At 40.7% G+C, this 26298-nt stretch overlaps 2 protein-coding genes across 5 annotated transcripts in view; one reads left to right on the top strand and one right to left on the bottom strand.

Annotated features, from left to right (window-relative positions):
• Positions 1–18687, top strand: part of LOC122772330 (coronin-2B) — a 32221-nt gene extending 13534 nt beyond the window's left edge. Inside the window, exons 1-12 of one of the 4 annotated variants that reach the window (XM_044030292.1) lie at positions 3751–4351; positions 5899–6099; positions 11846–11962; positions 13243–13392; positions 13633–13797; positions 14413–14529; positions 14653–14757; positions 15506–15602; positions 15688–15800; positions 16684–16774; positions 16952–17091; positions 17242–18687. In XM_044030292.1, coding sequence (XP_043886227.1) covers positions 5899–6099; positions 11846–11962; positions 13243–13392; positions 13633–13797; positions 14413–14529; positions 14653–14757; positions 15506–15602; positions 15688–15800; positions 16684–16774; positions 16952–17091; positions 17242–17376 — 1431 coding nt within the window. In that variant the 5' untranslated portion in view covers positions 3751–4351 and the 3' untranslated portion in view covers positions 17377–18687. Of the gene's footprint in view, positions 1–3750; positions 4357–5564; positions 6100–11845; positions 11963–13242; positions 13393–13632; positions 13798–14412; positions 14530–14652; positions 14758–15505; positions 15603–15687; positions 15801–16683; positions 16775–16951; positions 17092–17241 lie in introns of those variants that run through there. The other 3 variants (XM_044030291.1, XM_044030289.1, XM_044030288.1) reach the window with 3 other exon arrangements.
• Positions 18688–19935: 1248 nt separating this feature from the next.
• On the bottom strand, positions 19936–24839 carry anp32a (acidic (leucine-rich) nuclear phosphoprotein 32 family, member A). The gene is made up of 7 exons (XM_044031028.1): positions 24654–24839; positions 22159–22308; positions 21951–22073; positions 21671–21869; positions 21465–21583; positions 21330–21384; positions 19936–21232 (listed from the first exon to the last, which is right to left on the bottom strand). Exons 1-7 carry the CDS (start codon positions 24705–24707, stop codon positions 21165–21167), a joined length of 768 nt encoding a protein of 255 aa, XP_043886963.1. The 5' UTR covers positions 24708–24839; the 3' UTR covers positions 19936–21164.
• Positions 24840–26298: the final 1459 nt, after the last annotated feature.

The following is a 26298-nucleotide window of genomic DNA, read 5'->3' as shown; positions in this document are numbered from 1 at the left end:
ATTATCAATACTAATCAATATCAATCTTCAGAGTTTGTGTTGCATTATTTCTATAAGTGTGTGTGTGTGTGTGTGTGTGTGTGTGTGTGTGTGTGTGAGTGAGTGTTCTGCTCCTCCACTTTCTCTATTCTTTCTTTGTTTCTTGAAACATTATTCTCTGATGACGTGCTGGTGTTTGCTTTCTTCCTGTTCTACTTCCTTACTCTGTCTTTTCTTTCACCTTGAGCCCCACCGTTGTTTCTTCATCTCCCTTCATCTGTATTTGTCTTGTTGCTGCAAACCCCCCACTGTTGTTTGGGGCGTGGGCCCCAGCTCACATCATTACGCTCCAAAAAGCAAGTGGCAGCTCTCCTGGGGGAAAAACCAAAGCAAGCACAGGGGTGGTTATTAATTAATGCCTTTCCTTTAGATTTTTCAACCTAAATGAAAATGAAAAAAAGCTTCTTATTTATGTTTAAATGACATATTTTATGTGATAAAGGTTAAAGGAAGAAAAAGAAAAAGGGTATTTTGAGCAAAATACGACAATACACACCCAGAGTAATTGTATTATCAGAATGATAACACTAACAGGTTTTACAACGCATGGATTCCAGGACTCCCACTCCTCCATGTCCTCCATATTGTGATTAAAGCCCTTCAGTAGTATTTCTGTGTTTCCTACTCTTAAGTAGTATGCTCTTTGCACCATTACCACTGCTTAACGGTTCTGGCCATTATCTGAGCTCCTGCATCTCGCACCATTATCACAGAGTAATATCCTGTCATCATGTACTGTACACCCACTCACCTCCTATGCAGCGTTATTTCACAGTCCTCGTCATACTGTTGTCCACTTTGTTCATGAACAATAATAATGGTGACCAGGTATATAATCTGAAGTAAGCTTGAATTTATTAAGACTAAGAATGTCAGTATCGTTCAAAGCTCACTGACTAAAGCGCTGAACAAATGAAAGTCGTACTTTTCCAGTTGGTACCAGTTCAGTCAATAATAAAAGGTTTAATATTCCTTGACAACACACCTGATGTTGTCAATCTATCTATCTATCTATCTATCTTATGTATACCTATTTGAATTAAGCTTTATTTATAAAATAAATTGTACTCAGTGTGCATGCTTAGACATCTAGATTGCTAGGTTGCATTACATTATGTCAATATACGGTTATTTAAGGTTTTTAATTTGAAAATATTACATCACAGTTCCAAATTCTTGGTTATGTGGTTTAGACATTTAGAATTGTTTGTTACAGTTCTGCATTCTTGGTAACTATGATTCCTGAATTTTGGGTTGCTATCATTTCTGTGAAAGGTATCAAAGGGTCTACGGTACAACTACAAGTTTTTAATAACTTAACTTAATATTTACTCAAAGGCTTAAAGGCCAACGGTGAACTAATTGAACTGTTCACAAATAACACAGTAACAAAGTGTTTTATAATAAAGTAATCCTGCATGAATCATTTAAACTACCCCTAAACTACATTTACTCAATACTGGCTCCTACAATGGGGTTAGAAATATGGAACGTTACATCACAGTCCTGCGATGTTAGGGCACAAAAAGTTTAGAAAGGTCCAGTGTGTAACAATTAGTGATATCTTGAAGTGAATTGGAAAATTGTGTGGTCTCCTCCACTCATGCCTTCCTTTTCCTCGTTTATAAGGGAATTATGCAGAAAGGATGTTCTTCTTCTTCAAAACATGTAACACACGCTCTGGCTTTTCTCTGTTTGGACAGCAAGGCACTTGTCTATAGTACAGTCGTATTCTAAGGTTACAAAACCTATTATTTAAAGTGAGTCCTCTTGAAAAGCACACACTAGAGGAATCGTGTAAGGTTAAAAATCTAAATTGTTATGTCACAGTTCAGCAATGTATTATGATGTAACATCCTAGTTTTGTGAATTTGAATTGGATTGTTGTACCACATTTCTGAAATGTTGGATCACATGGATGTGACCCACTTAGACAGAGTGTTAGAAATTGTTTAATGTTACGTCACAGTTTTGGAACGTTGGGGTCATGTTAAGTTAGACTTCAAGAATGTGTTGTGTAAGGTTAGAAATCTTAAATGTAGCCTTAACTTCAGCCTGAACTTCCACCAATAATGTAAATCCTTTACAAAGCCAAAGTATTTCACGGCCTCATGTGTCACATCTGATATTTGTATTTCAGCACTGTCAGCTATAAACTGACACACATCAAGTCCCTCTCCACACTCAGAGAGCGCTTTTGCCAAAGGAACCAATGGGATATTTCTGTTTTTGTGATATTTGCTTGCAGAGACGGAAGTCATGATAAATGACTGAACAGTGTCACTGCCAAGTGAGAGGGGGGAAAGAAAGAGCTTGACATTGTGGCCTGACAGGGCTTCACTGAGTCGTCATTGAATCCTGACGATTTGTCTTTTGTATCTATTGAATGTGAGCTCAGATGGTTCCACTTCCTTATTTGGCAAACGCACTAAGGAAATCTTGATTGGAAAAGTTAACCCATTGATATAATTTGATGTGGCTTGAATAGGCTTGTATGGTTCGAAACGACCACGTGTGTGTTGCCACCGACTGTTTACAGTTCGAGACTGTGTGACTGAGCTGAATGGGTTCAGTGAAGTGATGTTGATATTGTGAGAAACTGTTTGTAGACATTTTATATGTGCTTTTATACTTTGATGGACAAAAACAGTTGCTGCTGTCTTAAAATTTGAAAGAGGATGAAAAACTGGCGTGCACAACGTAGCGGCAGCAGCAGCAAAATAAAAATAAAAAAAAAACCTCATTAACACAGCGCTGCTGTCTCGAGTTTGCTGCCTTACAGCCATGAACCCTCCAGTAAATGCGTGCTGTACTGGTGCAATGAGACAATGTATGGTCAGAGTAACACACACACACACACACACACACACACACACACACAGGTCTATAGGCCCAGGGCCAAGACTGTGAACAGACAGTGAACCTGCAGGGCTCCACCGGTATTTCAAACACAGAGGAAAATCATCAGGGGAAGCAATTTTCATTGTAACACCTGCCTCAGTTATATTTACACAAACGTTCTTTTTCTTAACAGACATAAGGGTTTATCAGAAAAAGAACAGTTAAAGGCTACAGTTTCATTACATATTGAAATATGCATTTGAAAAGAACTACATGTATTAGAAATGAGAGTTTCCCTGATATAAAAAGAACAATTATGTTTGTTAGTTTTATTTTTTTAAATGTTAATTTGGTGAACACATTTCAGACATTTCCTTTGACACCTAGGCCTTAAAATGTCCGTCTGGGCGTTTTTTTTGCTTTTGCTCTGTTTTCCAGAACAACTTTCAATATATGGCTGTTATTTACAATTTACTGCATGTTAAAATAGTGTATTAACAAGTTAAAATGAAGAAAACCAAAAGGTTTTATCTAGAGAAAACCCTGTAGTTGCACACGAACACCAGATGTAATAAAACATATTTAAAATAACATTTGTTTGAGCTTTTGTCTTGATGTCCCAGTACAGGTGTTTTTTCCAACTCTCTCCTCTCTGGTGACAAAGACAGTGATTTGCCGGCTTCCTGCAACAGCGTGAGTGAAATTAACGTAATAACCACATATTGGTTTTGACTTTTTGATTTGCAAGTTCTTTCTTTCAAAAATTGTTGGATTATTTTCCGGTTGCAGAACGCAGTAATGCAAAGTGCGCTTGTGTTAAAGGGTTAATTAACAACAATAGCTATAAAACAGGTTTTAACAACATCAAATTCATTTGATCTGTTAAGACGTTTTTAGGGAAATATATTCAGAGACCAGGACATGAAATGCATTCAATTCACCATCATTTTTTCTTTTCTTCAGCACATAATGCAAAATTCAAAAACAAAAGCGTAGAGGGTGTCCTACCCACAGAGTGCAGGATAAGACTAAAAAAAACAGTATAGAGATGAGATATAAAAGGATGGAGGGGGTGAAACACATCTGGTGGTGCAGGAAGAAGAAGAGCCCTCATCTTTTCAAACAAGTGCTGGGCGGGAAAGGAAGGAGGATGACAATAGATGTTGAACTGTGGAAGAGACAGAACGAGACAGAGGGCTGACTGAATGCCAACATGGGAGAGAAGGGTATATGAGCAGGAGGGAGGCGGGGAGTTCCAGTCCTCCAGCTATCAGTAGGAGGAGAAGAGGGTGTTTAAAGGGGAGGGAGAGCATGAGACAGAAGGAGGTAGAGTGCACACATGCCTCCTGCTTGGAGTAGAAGAGGAAGGAAGAGAGGAGCTCCTGGTGTCTTGCTTATAAGAAGACTGAAAATAAAGCACAGCAGGACACAGGACACTGTGACTGTGGTGTCACAGTAAGGAAGAGCACTGGTAAGGTAAGAGGACAGATTGATGATATTAGTCCAACTGGACATAAAGACATTTTAATGGTGAAAGTATGCAAGATCTCACAGTGTGAAACCCTGAAGGCAGTGACGCACACGTCTTGTGATCTGTGTTGGTAAATACGGTGTCATTTCCACTGTTAGTCTTTTGGATTGTGAGTGTGTGTGCGTGTGTATGTGTGTATGTCATCATACTGCAAATACTGGGGAGACAAGAGAGACACAGTCAGACAGACATCCTCTCTGTCTCATATACGCCAGTGGGCAGTGAATGAGCATCCTTGTGAAGAGGGCTGAAATCAGCCGACTCTTCACTCCCCATCTCCTCTAACCGTCCCTCGGGCCACTCTCTGCTGCTCTTCTGTTCTACATTAATTCTTTAACAAGCTGCCATTATGCTGCTCGTAGAGACACACGGCTCCAGAACAGCCGATCTGGATCAAAAGTGAATCTGTTTTATGAAGTGATTCATTTTGTCTGAATATGAATATGTATATTATAGATAAATATACATCAGAGTTAGTTAGCTATATATAATATGTCACTTTTTTTAAAACTTGAGCAAAGGGAATGGAAAGACAAGGGCAGCAGCATTGTATGAGGAAGTTTGCATTAGCATGCGTACACCACTCCGACCACCACTCTCTCAGAAACAATGCTCAATAGAGGTTTGTCTGATATCATCCAATGTTGCTGCCACTGAATCATGAAACCTTTCACCCCCTCTGTTCCTCTGACAAGCTCGTAAAGTCTCGGCCATTATGCACATGAACAGAACCGGTTTCGGAAAGTTTCTTAAAACAAAAAGAGTAAAAAATTCCCACAACTTCTGTCCCTTTGAGGGCAAAGATCATTTCACAACCACTTCCTGTGTCTGAGCCAGCGACTGTCAAAATCCAACTCAATCAATGCATTCTCATGGTGATGGTCCTGGTGTATGAAGTGGTGACACACACTAAAATAGACATACTGTCATACTGGTGTCTTTGTCATTTGTTTGTGATAATGTTTTATGGAAGAAATGTCGGTCACATTTATCACGAGCTCTGTAGCTCCATCAAAACACTTTTCACCCAGTTTTCACTCTCCCTGCGTCTCACTCCACTGACCAGTTTGGGTGACTTCACACAATTGCATGTGTGACTGCTATCATGTTTGCACAGATGGGACAGCCCACCCTGCAACTGTGGGTTTGTAAATGCGACATTAGACTTCACTGATTCCTCAGCATTACTAGTGAAACATGTTCAGTGTTTATTTTGCTGTAACATAAGCACAATATAAACGGTCGGGAGCACTTCCTGGATTCAGGAAAGTTAAATCCAGCGTTTTCAAAGAGGGGAGACACTTTGGTTTATCTCTGCTTTCCTGGCTTATTATACTCTATGTGGGACTTTGCTGTTATCCTCTTCGCTCCTGGAAATGTTGTTGGTTCATTTCACAGCGTTTTTAAAATGTGTGCATTTCTTTTGTGTTTGCATTGGACAAACGTAAATGTTTGGGCTTTATTTCTTTTTCTGTTCTTCATCTCAGATGTCATGGCGTCCGACCTACCGAAGCTCCAAGTTTCGAAACGTCTACGGAAAAGTAGCCAACCGGGAGCACTGCTTTGACGGTGTCCCAATCACCAAGAATGTCCACGACAACCACTTCTGTGCCGTCAACTCCAAGTTCCTCGCGGTCATTACAGAGAGCGCTGGTGGAGGCTCCTTCATCGTGATACCTGTGTCCCAGGTAACTGGCGTCTTTACATTCTTATCCCAGCATAGAATGTACAGTATATGTGCTGTATTTGGCTGTGGTACCTTTTCAAAATACATACAGTTTGAGTGACTCATGCAGATTTAAAGACTTTACTGAAGTTGTGTTTTGTAATATAATGGGGGTTTTTTTTATTTAAGGGTGTCGCCTTTATTTGTGGTTTCAGCTTTTTACCCGCGCAATAAAATGTGAAGTTAAAGAGCTTGTTTCCACAGAAATGAGGCACAGACATTACCTGTGAGTAACTGCCAGTCTTATAAGTGTTGTGTTGCCAGTGGGAGCTCGGTAATAGTGGTAAAATCCACAAATACAAGAGACTACTGTTGTTTTGTGAGTTCCTTAATTATTAAATATTCACCGACCTAGATGTTGAGATTTTATTTGTTGAAGATATTTATCCAAATAGTATTCAAACAGTTCAAATAGTATTTTTTTCCAGGGTTTGCTGACTGGTGAGTCTGGGTGTGGTTAGAAAGTCTAAATTAACAACAATGCAGTCAAATTATGAGCTCTTTTGTGCTTTGCAGGTCACTCCACTTTGCAGACAACGTTTTAGCTCTGAGAGACCATTAAGTGTTTTGCTGCTTATGAGAGCCTGCATGTGCCAAGCTGCTTGAAAAGCTCTTGGCTGCAGAGCAGAATCCAGCGAGGCAGAGACGTTTTCACTTAGCTGAGCAGTTCCGTTATCTGAGGCAAGGACAGCTCAGCGATATTTTGCTCTACAACTGTCTCTGTCTGCCTCTGTGTGTCCTTCCTTTTTTTTTTAACTTATAGCTCCGTGAGAAGCTGTTTGAGGGTTGGATTTAGGTTTATATATGATGTTAAGTTTCATTCTATCCACTTTGTTAGATAGAATGATTTCCGGTCCCTTTTATGTTTTTATTACTTAATCTCATGAAATTAAATAATTTGACCAAACACCTGGGAAGGCTTCTTTTCCATTTTTTACATATTTTGATAAGGTAATCTCTACTGTGTAAACATAATGTGCTCATAATTCATGAACTGAAACTAAGGTCATAATGTCATTGATTTCCTGCAAGTCAAGGTAAATTGCACTTAAGCATTTCCCACGTGGTTTCCGCTGAACTGGACATGGTCACGTATCATATTTAGCTGCAGCACAGACGCTGGCTGCTGCTTCACACAGTATCAAGCTTCAGGTCATCCTTTGTATTAAACCGTTAAAATAAGGACGAACAGTAACAAAATGTATTGCATTCAGGTTTTTAAGTTAGCCTTATTTGAGTCTCCAAATCTTGCATTATTTGTTTATACAAAGGAGGTGATACATTCTCTTAAAATGAACGACAAACACACAGAAAATTGATGGCATACATTTAACATAGTTTTGTAAGGTATACAAATTCACATTCTGTTAAAGGTGACATATTATGCAAAATCAACTTTTTAACCATTTTAATACTTATATTTGGGACTCTGGAGGCCCTACCAGTCGCCAAAGTGTGGAAAAAGAATACTCAGTCATGTTTTTGTGGTTCCGCTTAGTGTAAGTATAGGCGATAAAACGCTCGATATAGAATTCCCCGCGCTTATGACGGCAGCATGCGCATTTCACCGCTAATGTTACCGCCCCACCAGTAAGTTTACTTCGCGAGCTCCACCTTAGCTCCACCTTGTCCCTGCAAGAGTGCAGGCGAGGGAGGAAGAGCGGTATTATGTCAACGCGGAGGGACAAGTGTGCTGTTCGTGGCTGCACAGTGGAGCACAGTGTTTTACAGAGGATTTTATATATGAAGCTAATGTGCCGGATAAAGTCAGCAAACGTGTGCTCGTGTGTTTGCACCACTTCACATCAGACTGCGGCCAGCGGTCGCCGTATTTAGTCAGGGGACGTATTTCACCAACGTACAAACACACAAATTGCTCCAGCGCAGAACTTCTAGTGCCCCTCTGAGGAATTCTGAGGAATTACAAAACTCCCCCTTATCTCTCTTATGAGAAGTATGCATGCCTTATGCATGCCATGCTAAATTCTGTCACAGAAGGTTTAATAAGAATGAAGTAGGCTATGCACACTCTGTTTCAATGCCAGTTAAGAGTCCGACATTTTTTTCATCATGTAAACACGTTAGTCTGACTAAAATGGAGCTATAGTCTTAATCGGACTAACATACCTGGATAATGCGTTACATAGTCCGATTACTCCTGCATGTATACGCTTAGTAGGGCTGGACTCAGACTTGACTTTCTGTGCATGCACCAAAAAGTCCTCCCCGATCTTTGACCCAGAAGTAGAAGCAGACGTCTTTCTTTGGACAACATGGCAAGCACACGGGCCATGTTCAATCTAATTTGTATCACGATTAACAGGTACGGCAGGTACGAAACAGAACCGCAGCACGCTCGCTGTTTGTTTTTCTGTGACGTAAAGGTCAACAGGAAACTGATTCAATACTAGCACTAGCTTATAGAGAGATACAGCGCCACCTACGGAGGCGGAGTCAGACGTACATGCCAAAATAAAAGCGATTTTCTCCTCCACAAGTATACTTGTTCGATTGTCTGTCTTAGTCGGACAACAGCCTTGGCTCAATCAAACTGTGCATGTAAACACGGCTGTGATAACATAAAGTAGCAAAATGAAAAATCTAATGTTTAATATTATTACTAATGTCAATATTTTGAAGACATGATTTATACAATAAATATTAATACATTACGAAGCTCCTTCTGTCCCTGTCGCGGGTAAAGCTAAGGGGGAGGTACAAGCATAGTAGACAGCAAGAGAGAGCGACACATGGTTGGTCCCAGACATGGTCCCAGACACTGTCAGTGGTGAGTGGAAGAACCCTGCTGACACCAGCTGGCACACAGTCCTGCCCAGACAATGACACATAAGGACACAAACACTTTCTTCCTCACCTCACTGAATCATGGAGCAACGGGCGTGGTGCTGTTGTGAATCAAAATGCCAAACAACTACAACTGCGGCCACTGCACTGCTGCTGAGGCATATCAGTCAGTTTGCTGATCATAATTGAGTAAAAAAATAAGAACAACACTGATCATGTTAAATCCTTTAAAAGCAGGGTGGTTGATCTTGTATGCAGGCTTCATCTGTTTAAATCATCTCGATATCCCGATGAATACATGAATGAAGCAATGAATAAATGATACATTTTAGCAAAATGGGGAAAAAAACAAAACATAATTTGAAGTCATAAAGCTTTATCTAATCAGGTTATTCATCACAGATGAAATGGTTAGACAGCCTGCCTACATGCACACACGTGACCAGATGATGGTTGTTTATATTCATTATGTTAACAGGTGCTTGTCATGCTCCTCTTTCCAACATTTGCACTCACTCCAACACACATAGATCATGTGTTGTTGTAAAGGTGTGGCTTTGAAGGCTTTTATCCAGTCAGATTTCTCCAGTATTGCCAACCTACTGCCAATCATAATTGAACATCTCTAGGTTTTAAACTGTTATTATTGCTATTTTTCTAATCATTTGCTACCCAAACTAACACTAACACCAAAGCAAATTATTCCTCAGTTGTTTCTTGCCTTAAATGTATCTACAACATATTTTGCCTGGTTTTCTTACCAGCAGCAGGACACAAGACACATGAGCAGTATACATTATTTCCCTTAAAATCATTGTAGTAATTCACAGTTCCCATGTTAACAAACAAGGATGTACTTTGCTGTGGTGTCATGTATGACGTTGAACTCTGTAAACAACACTGTCCTAACTCTGCAGACAGAGCAGACAAGCAGCATCAATGAGATGAACCACTGCATTAAAATATTCCATTTATTTAATTATACTGTGCATGATTCTGCATGGGCAATGGCCCTTCATAGGGAAGAGAGCACATTTAATATTCTGCTCCAAATCTGCAACTAACTAATCAGATTAGTTCCTTCCGTCCTTCCTTTTCCAATGATGTAATTCAACTATTATCTTCATTTCAGCCACAGGAGGCATTTTATAGTTTCCAGACACAAATCTTCTACATGTCTTTGGTTGTGATATACTGTAATTACAGAGCAGCAGAGCTGACCCATGTTAGTAAGGATATTATTGAGTGTTGCATATGTGTGGTGGTACCTTGTCAGTGCGTTTGTGCGTCACCAGTGGGGATTTTCAATAAACTGCGGAAGCACAATCAGGCCTAATGTTGCTCTAAGTACATTTCCAATGTGTCTGTCAGTTCACAGTTACATTTGCTGTCTTGGTTGTTTTGATCGTCACAAAAATGTGAAAAAACAACAACTTTTTCCCCAGTTTTATTGACATTTCTGAACATTTTCACTCAATCAAAAATGTGTTTATATAGGAGCAGTGTTCAATTCTTACATGATTGTTGTGAGAGCCTTTCATAGTGCAAAGTCATACCGGTGATTGATCACCGTGCTGGTTTGTGTTAATGATAAAATCATGTAATGTTTCTGACTTTGCTCTGTTTATGAATAACTGTGTCGGTTGGTCCCTCTGTGTACAAGCAAAACCCACAGTATGTTTGACGGCTTAACTAGAAACACTGAAAAATATATACTGATCTATAAGATCTATGATTAATCCCAAGCTGCACTGTGGCTATATGATCCCGCCACTATATAACACAAATGTCATTCGTTTCATCAAATATTCTACACAGCCAAAAGTTCATTATTGGAAAAAGGCTTGATGACATGCTCTGAAACAAAGCTCTGAGGATTGAAATCATCAAATATTAATGACATCAGTAGAGATTGTAAAAGGTAAAAGATTTGTGTTGTCTGTTGTTATGAGCCAGTGCCCCTCTGTGGACTCTGTGGGTTATTGCAATAACAACAAAGGGCCTCAGACGTCCGTTTGCAATAACTGGGTCATTTTACTTCTGCTCTGGATATTTTATTGGTTTTTGTTGATGTTCACTTCAACATGAACCAAGACTGGTTTTGTTTTCAGTCATTATCTGAATGACACATCATTAATAAACTCAAACTCAATCTATGGATAAATTCTATTTTACCTGATTGTACCTGATGTCAACATTGTGGCACACAGAACAGTATGCAGGCCACTTCAAACACACTGTCTCATCCAATATGCACAAATGGAACTACAAGGTTTCATCCATATTTTAACATCAACAAAGGCAACATTAGACGTCCAACAAAAGAAATCACTAACTATTAGTAGTTACAGTTGAATTCAAGATACAAAAAAGAATGGTAGGAAGGATGGTACAGTAGGAAGCGAAGAGAACTTAGAGAACGTTTAGGAGAAACGTTCCACGTTCTCAATCCTAGAATTTTCTTCTGAAATCTAATCAAATGTCCTGTCTGATTTCCAGTGGATTGCATAGATAAGCATATCCGCTATGCATATACAGCAAACAGTTTTTAGAATTGGACTCTCATCAACCTCCTACATCATGTTGACCATGTGGTTAGTTGTCATAGACACTCACTTCAGGTGCAAGATAAAGTGACCCCTGCCTGGGACGTCCTGTAAACTCAGTGACTAGAACTGAATGATAAAACTCCATATTGTCCCATATAATTAAAATAAAAACATCACCTAATCCCTTTCATCACGTTTTTTAAGAAATTCAAGTATGTCTGTACCAATCAGGAGTGAAAGCATTTTAAGTGTAATTGCAAGATTGTGTTTAATTCAAACAAATGTGTAGTTTGTGTGAGGAATATGTATGAATATGACTCTGTTAAATGTTGTGCTTCTGTCGCTCTGTTTCAGTCTGGTCGTCTGGATTCTCATTACCCAAAAGTGTGCGGCCACCATGGCAATGTACTGGACATCAAGTGGAATCCTTTCTTTGAAAACATTATCGCGTCCTGCTCTGAGGACTCGTCGGCAAGTGACACGCATTATTTCATTCATTCATCTGATTATTTAATTGATTTTGTTATCATGGGATTCCTGGTTCAGTCTCCTCAAGTGTCCTTGAGCAAGAAACTGAATGTATGATGTGAGTTGATTGTGGACAGAAAGTCACTGATTTACAGAGAGCTGGTGTCGGACACAACGTTGTGATTACATTTTGTTTGGCGACTGCTGCAGTCGACGTTGTTTCGGGTCAGTGGCCTGAAAATGGCAAATGACAGATGTAAATATGAATCTGCTGAACAGTTTAGTAACTGATTATATGAAAAGACATTAGACACATAATCAAATCTCAATCAGTATCGGTCTTAATCTCACATGTTTCATGACCAAAGCTTAGAACCATGTTGGCATCACATGCACCTGTCACATTACACTACTGAGCACAGCAAAGTACTTTTACTTGTTGGAGAATAATCTCCTCTGGTCACAGAGCCTCTAGTCATAGCTGTAATCCACTTTAATCCTAATATACGGGGCTTCAGTGATAGCATGTGGTATATTTTGATCAGAGGGAGCTGTAGCTGCAACATAGTGACAGACCTTTGTTAATAAATGATGGAAAACACGCAATTGTTTAACAACTTAAACAATTTAAGTGGTACATTGGCCTAAATTGAATTTATTGTGTGTTTTAAAATGCTTTAAAATGAAAATTGTTTGTTTTTTGTAGCCTTAGAAAAAGCCTATTTTTCTAAAGGCCTTGCTTTACGTTTTCGGCCATATTTCGACAGTAGCTCAAAAAGCCTGAGTGTACGTGTTGCTTCGTTCGACCTCTGACCAATCATCGCTCACAGCACTGCGCGGGTTCATAGGTCATTGGGTAGGCGGGACAAGGAGTTGTCAATCATTACTCACCGAGTTGCTGAAGTGCCTGTGTTATTTATTTGTCATTGCAGTCACTTAAGGAGACTTTAAAGAGGCAGAGGTACTGCTGCCAAAGTGCCTTCACTATTCCTCCAAACAGCAGCAGCAGCATCCCTCTTCCTCTTCACCATGTTTATGTCTGTATATTACACCACATCAGTGCCCCTCTGTTATCCACTTATCCGACACTGGAAATGTGAAAATGAATTCAGGTAGTTTGATCCTGGTGTAACTGCAGTTTCCTGACTATTTTGGAAAAGGAAGGATTCTGTTTGTTACATTTGTCATTAGTCTCATCATCAGTCGTCACTAACTGGACGGACGACCTGTGTTAATGTGCTTCGTGTGCAAGCTTTATGATGATGGATGCGTGTCTGTGTCAGGTGCGAGTATGGGAGATCCCAGAGGGTGGTCTGAGGCGAAACATGACGGAGGCGGTGCTGGAGCTGTACGGTCACAGCAGACGGGTGGGTCTGATCGAGTGGCATCCAACCAGCAGCGGCATCCTCTTCAGTGCGGGCTATGACTATAAGGTACCACATCAATCAATCCGTTTATTTATGTAGCTTATTCAATGTGCTTCAGGGAAACAACATGCTTGAATCAACACACTTAAAGCTAGGGTTCATAAGTTTGGAAAAGTTAGCATTAGCAGGCTACATTTTGAAAAGTGCAGCCAATGAATCTGACCCCCCTCATATGGAGTCCCCCCATAATCCCCACCAGTGACTCAAGCACCACATAACTCAACATCAACACAATCCTTCCTTCAGATCCTGATCTGGAACCTGGAGATCGGAGAGCCGGTGAAAATGATCGACTGTCACACTGACGTCATCCTCAGTATGTCCTTTAACACAGACGGCAGCCTGCTGACCACCAGCTGCAAAGACAAGAAGCTGCGAGTCATTGAGCCACGGTCTGGGCGAGTCCTTCAGGTGAGAGAGAGCCGAGTGATGCTTAGGCTATATGATATAAAACGATCCATATGAGTGTGGCCAATGATCTTTTCGTTTGCCATTCTTGGCTGGAGCCAATCCCAGCTGACTCTGGGCAAATGGCATGGTTCACCTGTCTGTCCATCACCGGGCAGAGACAATCAACCACTCACTCACGCTAATCTGCAGATCTTTGAATAAAATAGAATATCTTCATTGTCATTGTAACATCCATCATCTTTATCCTTCATTGCTTTATCTTCCACATGAGGGCACTGGTGCCAATCCCAGCTGACATAGGGCAAAAGGCGGGGTACACCCTGGACAGGTCGCCACTCCATCACTGAGCCAATATACAGAGACAAACAACTATTCACTCTCACACTCACACTCACACCTACTGTCAATTTAGAATCCAATTTGCCTAATCCCCAAATCTGCATGTTTTTGGACTGTGAGAGGAAACCAGAGAACCCGGAGAAAACCCTCATTGCAACATCCATCCATACCGCTTCATGCTTATGTTAAATGCAGTCTTAGACTGAATGTATTAAAATCGTTGATGAATTGATGAGCAAACACTGAAGCTGTACTCTCTGTTTTCTGATCCACCAGCAAGCCAGTTGTAAGAACCACCGCGTAAACCGCGTCGTGTTCCTGGGCAACATGAAGCGGCTGCTCACCACTGGAGTTTCTCGCTGGAACACGCGGCAGATAGCTCTGTGGGATCAGGTCAGACAAGACAACACCTCCATATGGCTCATGCTTATAATACCAGAGTGGGCGGAGCAAGTGTGTGTATTGGTGTGTGTGTGTGTGTTCACTTCACTGTGTGGTGTCTCCTCCCACTCACAGGAGGATTTGTCCATGCCAATTGCGGAGGAGGATATTGACGGCCTCTCAGGACTGTTGTTTCCCTTCTACGACGCTGACACACATATGTTGTACCTGGCAGGCAAGGTCAGAGCCGTCTCATACTGTCACACAACATGGATTTTGTATTACTACTATGTAGTATATATATACACATATACATACATACACATATGTACATATATATTAGAGCTGCAACTAACGATTATTTTCATCGATTCATCTCAAATGTCTTGTTTTGTCCACAAACCAAAATGATTATCTTAATGATTTCTTTGTTATCCAGAGCAAAGAAATGAAGAAAATACTCATAAACAATCGGAAATCCTTTTTTAATCATGAAAAAAGCTTCACATAGTTGTCGATTAATTTAGTAATCGATTAATAAATGATTAATTGTTTCAGCGCTAACATATGTATATATAAGCTTAACTTCCTTTTTGCTGTAAACAACAAGGGCAGGGTCGAGTAATCAGGGCACAGGAAATCAATTATATGAAAAGAGAAAATATGAATACCAAAATAAAACAGGAAACAGGAAACTACCCACTATCAAGTAGAAGGCAGGGATTATTATATTTACTGCAGCCAGCCACCAGGGGGCAATCCAGATGTTCTAGTTTCGATTTTAGAGAGGTGTCATATTTTTCAAGATATATTATACAGTATGTCTATGTTAAATTAAATATTACAAGAAGCAACATCTAAAAGGGCTCAGGTTTGCTCTGGAAATTGGAGCTCAGACTGTGGTGTAATGTACTTTCAGCATTCCAAACTGAAGACACTGAAGAAACACCTTCCATGAGTTGCATCTTTCATTCTGTTGCCTTTGCAGGGGGACGGCAACATCCGTTACTTTGAGATCACCACAGAGAAGCCGTACATCGAATACCTTATGGAGTTCCGATCCCCGGCCCCGCAGAAAGGACTAGGTAAGTCATTTTGCTGATCAGCATTACAGGGAGTCACCTGCTGAGAGCAGACCGTGTCACTGCATGCTGTTGCTCTTGTCTGCAGGTGTGATGCCAAAGCATGGGCTGGATGTAGGCGCCTGCGAGGTGTATCGCTTCTACAAGCTCGTCACTCTGAGGGGCTTGATTGAGCCCATTTCAATGATCGTGCCAAGAAGGGTGAGTATATGAAGTAATAATAAAATGAACGGATTATCCTCTACCAGCCTCTACCAGGTCGGCAGTGAACAGAAATACATTGAATTCAGGTGCCAGTGTACTCACGAGGACAACTGAATTATCCATGCATCCCTCTTTTATCGCTTTATCCTCCACATGAGGATCAAGTGCCAATCTCAGCAAACATATAGGGTGAAAGACGGGGTACACCCTGGACAGTTCACCAGTCCATCACAGGGCCACAGACATAAACAAACAACCACACACTCTCAATTTAGAGTCTCCAATTGACCTAATCCACATATTACATGTTTTTTACCCAGAGAAAACCTACGCACACACGGGGCAAACATACAAACTCCATGCAGAAAAGCCCTTGTTCCGACCAGGTGTTCATGCAGAAAAGCCCAAGAGTGATAACCACTACACCGACCGTGTGGCCACAGCCAAATATCACATTACACTCTAATAATTAACTGGCTTCCCTGTTAGTTTTTAATCACCTAATGGCTCAGCTCTCCAGTATGTTTCTGACCTGCTCATTAACTACCATCCCATCAGACCTCTCAGGTTCTCAGGTTCTAGTTGTACTCCAGGTAAAATGAGCATTTAGTTACTGTGGTCCTTCACTCTGTCATGAATGTTTTCATGAAATACAATTCTGCAAATACTGTTTCAACTTTTAAATCCAAGTGAAAAACCTTTTCTTTGTTGTAAACCTGTGAGCAATATTAAAGTGACTTTAGTTGCACGCAAAAGGCAAATTCATCCAATTCATCTGTGGATGAAAACCTTCAAAACTTCACACTTTATGGTTTGAGGGTGAGATCAGCAAGTCTTTTGGACCTTTTTCCAAACATGTGGTGTGTTTCCTGGTTTACAGTCAGACACATACCAGGAGGACATCTACCCCATGACAGCAGGAACAGAACCTGCGCTGTCAGCCAGCGAATGGCTGAGTGGCATTGATAGAGGTAGGAAACACATTGGAACGCTGGAATTTTATTGCTTTTATTTATTTATTCATTTTTATTTTTATTTTTTCATCTTTAGCCAAATATAAACATGTTGTGCTGAAATTCATTTAGACAGGATGGATGTTTAAACACAGACTTACAGTAAAACAAGGTATTTTCATATTTTCCCAATAGACCCTGTCTTGATGTCCCTGAAAGAAGGTTACCAGCGGCCAAACAAGTTAGTGTTCAAGGCCCCAGTAAAGGAAAAGAAGAGTGTAGTAGTGAACGGGATTGATCTGCTGGAGAACGTGCCACCCAGGACGGAGAACGAGGTAAAACTAATTTTAGTTCTTAACGAGGACAAATATTGTTTAAATTGTAAACATAAACATGCTAAATGTCCACATATTGGCTGATCAATTTTATTTTTGACTACTTGGGTTCTAGATCTTGTCAAAAATCTCTTCTTTCTATTTTCCAAGCTCCTGCGGATGTTCTTCCGGCAGCAGGAGGAGCTCCGGCGGCTGAAGGAAGAGCTCACCACCAAGGATGTGAGAATACGTCAACTGGAGCTGGAGCTCAACAACCTGAAGAACGTTAGCCCCAACAACGTCTGACCTCTTTTCTTCCTGGACTGGCAATACTGCTTCCTTTGCCCCCAAAATCTGACCTCCAAACAATCTCCTGAGCCTTCCCACACTGCTTTTGTTTTGATATATCACAATATAACTTAATTTATGCTGCCTTGCATAGCGCACACAATAATGTGATCACTGTCGGATCATCTCTCATCTGGCGCAATGATTAGATAACTGAAATAATAACATGATAAACGTGAAAAATGATTATGTTATTGAGGCAAGGCAGCAATCACGGTTTGACACCTCAACACGGAATTTAAAAATCTGTACTTTTGAGCTAACATAGCCTCGAGTGTTACGATCAATTATAGCATACTGTTGCCCGGACTAGACTCGTCACTGGCTCCTGATGTTTCTCTTCCCCAAGGCCTTAGATTCTGCTGCAGACACAGTTTGCAGCAAGCTGCAACATCATCTTGAAGAGACTGACGTGACATATAGCACATCACGCACATCTGCACACAGTGGAAGAGAAGGGAAGAGCATTTGGACACACACAGATCGTGTTTTCCACAGAGCTGCTGATTTCATTTCTTCTCTTCGTACCTACAAACGTTGGTTGCACATTTACTTGCAACATCTCGGACACATGCCGTCTTTTCCACGGAGTACATATTTCACTCACATGCCGTGTTTTTATTCTTTATTTAAATAAACGCCACGGCAGCTGGGGAGACCTGGATGCAGGGCTGGCGTCTCCAGGCTGTTATTGGGTTTTAGGGCTAATTCTGAGGGCCATGATGTATATTTGTTTCTATTTATTTGTCACATTTGACTTTTTCGAAGTGATAACATTTGCTAATCCCGTTGTTTTTTTTATACGATGTTGCTGTGAAAGTAATGATCGTGGCGCTTGATTATTTGTGGTGAAGGGCTGGTGCAAGGGTTGTGTGAAACTGTACCTTGAATGATTGTTTGTGTGACTGGAGATGAGGTATGGAAAATATAGTCTTAACTAGCCTGTAATATTAACCATCCTTTTACATTTAATCAAAGTAGACTTCATTACTATCCCTGATACATGTTAGACGTGTAACTTTGCTCTCGTGCCTCTCCTGCACCTCTTCGATTAGCTTGCGCTTAAAACTGCTGCTTAACCATCATTTTATATTGTTTAAGAAAGTGGGAACAGGTATTGCATTTGATTGGTTCTATTATGACAGCCACGTTACTCATTCTGCTTTTAACTAAGAAAACGGCATTGCACATAAATGGTAAATGAATAGAGGTTCAAATGAAAGTAGAAAAATGGTAAAAATTGACCGTAGACCAGGGGTGTCAAACTCATTTATGTTCAGGGGCCACATACAGCACAGTTTGATCTCAAGTGGGCCGGATCCGTAGAAATAATAAAATAATAGCATAATAACCTATGAACAACAAGAACTCCTTGCTTTTTTCTCCTTTGTTTTACATTTAATGAAGTCTATTTTTACAAAACATGAAGTTTCTTGAGAAACATAAGTGCAATTTCAACAATATCGTGCCTAAATGTGCTATTTACACATCACACTGGCTCTATAAAGGCACAAACATTAAGTCACAGGTATCTGGAAGAGATTTAGATTGTAATCGTAGTGTGAAATTTTAACAAGTTCATCCTGTGGGCCGGATTGGACCCTCTGGCGGGCCGGTTCTGGCCCCCGGGCCGTATGTTTGACACCCCTGCCGTAGACTGATGAGCTGCAGTGGAAGCCAGCCTTTTCATGTTGTTTCACTAAAATCAACCATCTCTGAACAGTATGAACTAAGATGAACATACACCGAATATTTTGCTTTTGTTCACTAAAACCAACATTGACCGTCCTTCCATTATGTGCAACAAAGCTGGATATTAACCGTCTAAGTTCACCCTGGGTTTTCAATGCCGGGTCGAGTGTGTTCAAGTGAAAACGGTGAAAAAACTTGAATAATGTCAGAAACATGAATAAAGTTCATACAGTGGGGAAAAGAAACGTTGATGCCTGCCGTTAATGAGTGAGGTACACAGTAAATCATCATCAAAACTAAAAAGAGTTCTTTTTAGACTTCAAACTTGCTTTTTTTGTCTGATGATGAACACACAAAGATTAATCCATGATATATATATATATATATGTATATATATATATATATATATATATATATATATAGATAGATATGTGACTGCCATTAGTGCCAAAGCAGAAAGAAGCAGTAAATGTGTGATGAGTAGACTAATCACGAGAAATATTGAACAGCGTGTGCGTCATTTTTTTGAATAAAACACATCACAGGTGTCAGTTTTTATTTCTCCACATGTGGGGCTGAGCTGCGCTGATACCGAAGGAGTCAAAGCATCAACACTGTCAGGAATTCCAAGAAAAGCTATAATGATTGATCCGATTGTTCAGTCGCTTCGAGTGAATCCACTTTAGAAGACGGAGAAACAGCCTTTAACCTGTAGTTGCCTTGGTAACGGCCACTTCCGACTGCAGGATGGGGTTCTTCCAAGTGGAGAAAACAAATTAAAACTGACCCTAATGACTTCAACCAAGGACGACAAACTTCAAAATATAAATATAAAAGGGATTTATTGAAGTGAATGAGGGGGGAACATAACTTGGGGTCATGACAGTGGAATTAACATAGTGAAAGAAAGAAAGAAATCACTGAGGTAGGCCAATTTGACCATTGTATACTGGTGAAAACAAAGTCCCAATAACTGACTGTTTTCCAGAGTTTACACTTTAAAACAATACATTTTTAATTCACACTGCAGCTGTAACCTCCATTTACATATCAAGTATTTCTCTACACTACCACCACAAATCCAAACATTGCCACCTGCGTGTCACAGAAAATAACGTGGAGAAAGTAATGATGAGCTCCGATGTCGGACATTTGTTGCTATGGAAGGAGAATGCGTACAAAGTTGTCTTCAAATTCAAGAAATTTCCCACTGCTATTCTTTTTTTTTTGTTGTTAAAGATAAAACAGCATAGATATTTAATATCTTATTACAATTTGTGGCTTCACCTCATGTGTCTGTTCAATGTCTGCCATCATCAAAGAGAATACAAAAAAATAGATTTGGTCATTATTTACAAGAACACGTAATTTCCGAACTATCAAAGCTGAGGGTTTAAGGAGGAGGAGGAGGAGGAGGCGGAGGAATAGCTTTGACAAGGGCAGACATTTTTTTTTGTTATAATATTATGATATTTAAAAATATGCCCTGTGAGGTTTACACGTGTGCATGTTCAGACTGAAGTTTCACACCAGGACAGCAGAGAGAGTATTGGCATACTGGTGACACTACAAACACATAACTTACATTTAAAAAAAATAAAAATAATAATAATAATTATAATAATAATAAGTTGAAGATGAGGAAAAGGACAATCGTACATGAAATCCAGTAGTTGTGTATTAGACATGCACTCTTTTTTTTTGTAATTTTATCTTTTCTTTTAAAGGGGGAGGATCTTAAAATACACAAGTCATCAGAAACTTGTCTTACACAAACAGTGAGAAAACAGAAACAATTCTTAAAAAGGTTCATCTTTGCTATTATTGGATATTACAAAACTCCGCGTCGACAGAGCGGTCAGATGTGGACAGCGGGACTGACCACGGGAGCAAAGGTACATAACTTAAACATATTTCTACTGACAGCCCCGTCTACCTGACTGGCCAATAACAAGAAAACCACTCCTACTGCAATATTCAACTGGGGTGGGTGGGGGTGGGTGACTTGGAGATACAAGTTTAAAACAGTTCAAAACGTGGCTTCAGGAAGACTTTCAATCGTCTTCATCCTCCTCCCCTTCTTCATCCAGGTCTCGTTTTCTTTTCTGACCTCGTTCTTCTTCTAGAAAACCAAGAGTCATATTTAAAATCGTCGTTTCAGGTCATACTTCTGCACATTGTTTGCACTTAAACACATGTAAGTCCAAATTTTTACTGACCCTCCTCATCGTCGTCATCGGCGTCTTTGTCATTCACGTCTTCTTCTTCCTCCTCCTTCATAGAACAAAAGGTCAACGTTATTTTTCAGATTTTTCATCATTTCAGAACAAAAATCACATTCATTCTCATCCCACCTCTCCACTGAGGTCATCCTCCTCCTCCTCTTCATTCTCCTCTTCATCCTCCTCTCCCTCCTCCTCCTCCTCCTCGTCTCCTGGAGCTGTGTCTTCATCATATTCCTCCTCGTCTACATCTGGGTGAAATGTGTTCCAATATCAGAATGAACCACTCCAACATGACACGGGCACGTGTAGCACTTGGTCTGTACAACCACACTCACCGTCTTCATCCTCCTCATCGTCGTCCAACCCCTCTGCGTAGACCTCCGTGTCCGAGTCCGGTGCCTCTTTGTCGTCTTTGTCGTACCCATCCAGGTACGTGAGCTGGGGTAGTAGCTTGAAGACGTTGTCTCTGTATTCGTTGAGGTTTGTCACCTCACAGTTAAACAGATCGAGGCTTTTCAGAGTCCCCAGTTCTTTCTGTCATAGGAAGCGTCAAAGTTCAATGAATAATAAAGCCTGCTGCGCTGTGTCATGTTGAATGACTGTAGTATTACTTACCAATGGCTCTATTGTGCTGAGGTCTTTAATCTTGTTGCCACTGAGGTTGAGATGTGTGAGGTTGGGGCACTTTACTGCCAGAACTTCTAACCCCCCTGAGATCCTGTTATCGCTGAGTTCAAGCTGTCGATCAATAGAACAATGAAAATATGCAACAATCAAAAGTTAAACACTTGTTTTGCTAAGAAGAGAAAAAATAATACCTCACCTTTTTGAGTTTATTTAGCTTTGGCAAGTGGGCAACTGTCGTCAAGCCAACATTGATTGTGCTTAGAAATTCCAGCTCTTCAAATTCATCTGTCAGACCCACGATCTTGCCTTCGTTTGAGCGACAGTTGTCAAGCACAAGTTCTTTGACCTGTGGAGCAAACAAACATTTTTCAGTCATCGTTTTATCAATTTTGACTCATTCATTGAAAAAAAGTTAACTCAATGTGATAGAAAAAAGGTTTTGGGGAAGTATGGTGAAGAGAAGGAATTATTAGATTTTTGTGGTGATTAGGGCTAGTTCCCAAAAATAACAACAATTAAAAACATTTTCCAATTCATACCAATTTTCATTCGGACCATCAATTCATATAATGATTTGATCAATTTTAAATATGTCATTTCCTGTATCTTCCGCACAAATATGGCCACGACAATCTCGCATTGCTGCCATTATTTAAACGTAATCAAATTTTATGAAGCCAACGTTGTCTGATTATTATTTCATTATTCTGCCATTATATGTTTGTTTAGCTTTAAATTGTTTAAAGTGTGTGTGTCTGTTGACGTTATTAAACTGTTAGATTTTAGAAGATGAAAAGAGAGAAAAAACTGAATCAAACAAAATCAAACAGAATTAGCAATAGGTTAACCCATTTGGTTGATCTGTAATTTTAATGATACACCGTAAATTGTGTTTACATGTAGGGATGTAACAGTTACCAGTGTCACTGTAAAATTCCCAACCGTGAAGGTTACCATATTAGTTTTAATTACCATGGTAACCACAGGCGATAACCACATTGTGGAAAACTTGCGTGATAAGCGCTGCACCCAGCGCCTTCAGTAACATAAATCTGCATTTAATGTTTGTTTTGCAAAAGGTCTAGTTTGCTAGTATGATTCACTTTAACATAATAAATCTATTTAAATATAAAAATTGGTGAAATTATTTCAATGTATCCGTGTTTTTTCAACGTCATTTTTTTATTTCATTCATACCGTTACATCCCTATTTACATGTAAACACAACATGGACAACATTTGTGGTTATTATTGATATATAATATTTATTTGCTTCTGTGTTAAAATAGAAAGCTAAATACAAATAAAAAATAAAACCACAGAAAGCTAAATAATGACATTATCAGATTGGACGTTTAACCGTTGGCTTGACTATGACTCAGCCAATCAGCGCTCAGCAGCAGGACTACAAAAAAAACTGTACATCAATAATCTGTATGCTCACACTAAAGTATCGCGATGTCTCCGACTGTCCTCACGTTACGTAAATAATGCATTTAACTACTTTTCCCAGTGGAAACGGAGGCAGTGCAGCGGGTCGTGGTTTGTTTTGACTAGATAATTAGTTAATGTGTAATAAGAGACGCACATTAGTCATAACAAGTGGGAACCACACACACACACACACACAGACCTACGAATCCTGCACAGGGTCACTTGTGAGTAGGAGGGGCAGTTAAAAGACGTTAGATCGCTGCCAGGCAAACGTTTCATTGTTGCTTGTGTTAAACAGTTGCATCTTGGATTTGATGGCGCATGTAAGCTCGTGTTTATGAGCGGGTATGAGGGGGGTCGCGCGAGGCTCGTGTCGAATAAACGGGAAATGAATCGGTGTGTTTGGCTTAGCCTTTGTTTCTCGGTAAGATGGCGGCGTGTCCTAGTTCTGTATAACTGGAGCAACAACGCGGCTCCTCGGTTTGTTCTCGTCGAATCTTAATCTCATTATGGTCGGAGACGGCGGAGAGTCCCGCTGCACGAACACACAGCGGCTCGGAAGGACGCGGGCGTGTTTCGGCGACTCGTGTGTCCGTGTTGTCGTGGCAGAGCCCCGGTTACTAGCCCCGGTTAACGCCACAGTCCCTGCCGCCTGCGCGCTCTGTGGCTCCGGCTGCGGACTCTCCGCTGCAGCCGCTGCTCTGTACGCTTTCCCGCAAAAATAACGGACCTGAGCTGAACCGTGCGAGCAGCTCCGGGTCCAAGATACCGTTGTGAGGCGACGAACGGAGGCTGTGATCTTTACGCATCACTGATAATTCCGTGACTTTGAATATCCTGCATCCTTAACGCGCCAAGTGCGCGCACAAGGCGCATCGAACAACGAGGAGACGAGAGAAAAAACACAGTCAAGGGGGTCAAACGCGTTCGTGGATCAAAAGTTACAAATATGGCTCCTCTCACGCCGCTTGCCTTGTTTATACCGCCGCTGCCGCTGCCGTGGTGCATCCACGCACCGCTTCAACTGAAGCGCCAGCTCTGAGCCGCACAAAAGTTCAAGCTGCGCTCCCGCAGCACCTGGACACCACAAACACCGCATACCGCACAGCCACAACGTGAGCTCACGTCTCCATCACCCTTTAACTTGTAAAAAAAAAACTTTGTATCTCCCCCCCCCACCCACACCGAGGCATCACACCAAAGAGTCTCCATTAGCAGAGTGAGAAACGTTACCAGCGAGATGTGAGGCCCACTTACGTCTGACGGAGTGCGGTTCCGCAACTCTAGATGAATTCTTTTCTTCATGTCCATCCTGGTTCCGCGCGCCCCCAAAGCGATTCACACTTTTAATAATTACTGCAAATGCAACTCGCACCTCCACAGCAAGCTGCTGTTGTTCATTCAAACTTGATCCGCTCGGTGGGCGGGAGCTGAGCGCGGGATTGTCGTCACCGCTGACCAATCACAGCGCTCGAAGGAAGAGGCAACGGATATACAGAAGCGCGGGCCAATGGAGCCGCCCATGTGAAACTGGGTGGGGTTTTGTTGATGAAGTTTGGTTGTTTGCTAAGTTAAGTTTAGACAGATGATGTTCTATAGACTCTCACAGCACTCTGCAATGTGTTTAACTGACTTAGTGCCACATGTTGTGTTTTCTTTTTGTCCTGTGAAGCATTTATTTACATTTCATATAAAATATAATAAAGTGAAAACCAAAACATCTAAATAATAATACAAACAATATTCACCATCTGAACTTTAATGCAACTGCATGATACACAATCTGTTATGAACTGATACATTTGGAGATAACATTAATAGATTTATTTTAAAAACAGGGCTGGGGGACCATGACATTTACCCACTGATAATATGAATTACCTGTATCAGTTATTACATGAAAATAAATACAACACAACAACAAAACAGCCAAGAATTACATCCCACTTGGGACAATAACAGAGGGAAAATAAAGGGGGACGACATATTTGCATCAGCAAATGGGAATAATAAGAGATTTTGGTATTACAAGACATAAAGTGACCAAGATAAACACTAAATGTAATAATGATCATAGCTGTAATAATAATAGAATAGAATAAAATGTCTATTCACAAAATGAATGCAATCATGAAAAAAGAAAATCTTTCTGATTCCTCCTTTAGGGGTCGCAACAGCGGATCATCTGCCTCCATCTTGTCCCATCCCTTGTGTCTTCTTCTGTTACACCAACTGTCCTCTTGTCCTTCATGACATCGATGATCCTCTGTGGTCTTCCTCTTTTCCTCCTCTTTCTACAATACAAATGAAGCTTCAGCATTTTAAACACTGCACAGTTGTAATTGTGTGTGTGTGTGTTGAACGCTTACAGTACACAACAACACAATACAGGAAGTGGTGTCTGACTTTCTCAGCTGACATAGGGCGATAGGCGGGGTCAGTTCACCAGTGTCCAGTTTACCTTATCTCCATATTGCATGTTTTTGGACGGTGGGAAGAAGCCAAAGAACCCGGAGAAAACGCATGCGCACACACACGGGGGATCTGCAAACTCCATGCAGACCCTTGTTCCAACCGGGGTTCAAACCGAGGTCTTTTTGCTGCAAAGGCAAGAGTGCTAACCACTACACCAACCATGCGGCCCCGAACAACATTCAAAAATGTGTAATTTACTTTCATGGTTGCCACGGTGACTCTCATACAGACCTAAGGAAGGTAAGGGCGATGTCTGTCTCCATTAAAATATGGAAACATCAGAGCTAGCATTAAAGATGTACTGCGTAACTTTTGGTGATTTTTTTTAATGTTACTATTCTGCTGCTGTTTGGTCTTTGTGAACAGAAACAGTGTAACATTATCTAAATGCTGTGTCTTTCATCTGGAAACAGGCCATGTCTGCAAT

Source organism: Solea senegalensis, linkage group LG7, assembly GCF_019176455.1.
Source record: "Solea senegalensis isolate Sse05_10M linkage group LG7, IFAPA_SoseM_1, whole genome shotgun sequence".
In the NCBI taxonomy this organism is placed as follows: domain Eukaryota; kingdom Metazoa; phylum Chordata; class Actinopteri; order Pleuronectiformes; family Soleidae; genus Solea; species Solea senegalensis.
This window is presented reverse-complemented; position numbering and strand designations above follow the sequence as displayed.

What these genes read in the sequence shown, in the direction of transcription:
- anp32a (XM_044031028.1), bottom strand. Translation starts at nt 24,707, where the DNA reads ATGGACATGAAGAAAAGAATTCATCTAGAGTTGCGGAACCGCACTCCG. An exon ending in TCAGCACAATAGAGCCATTG is followed by an intron (nt 21,870 to 21,950) that starts GTAAGTAATACT and finishes TTCCTATGACAG; the next exon opens with AAAGAACTGGGGACTCTGAA. An exon ending in AGGATGACCTCAGTGGAGAG is followed by an intron (nt 21,385 to 21,464) that starts GTGGGATGAGAA and finishes TGTTCTATGAAG; the next exon opens with GAGGAGGAAGAAGAAGACGT.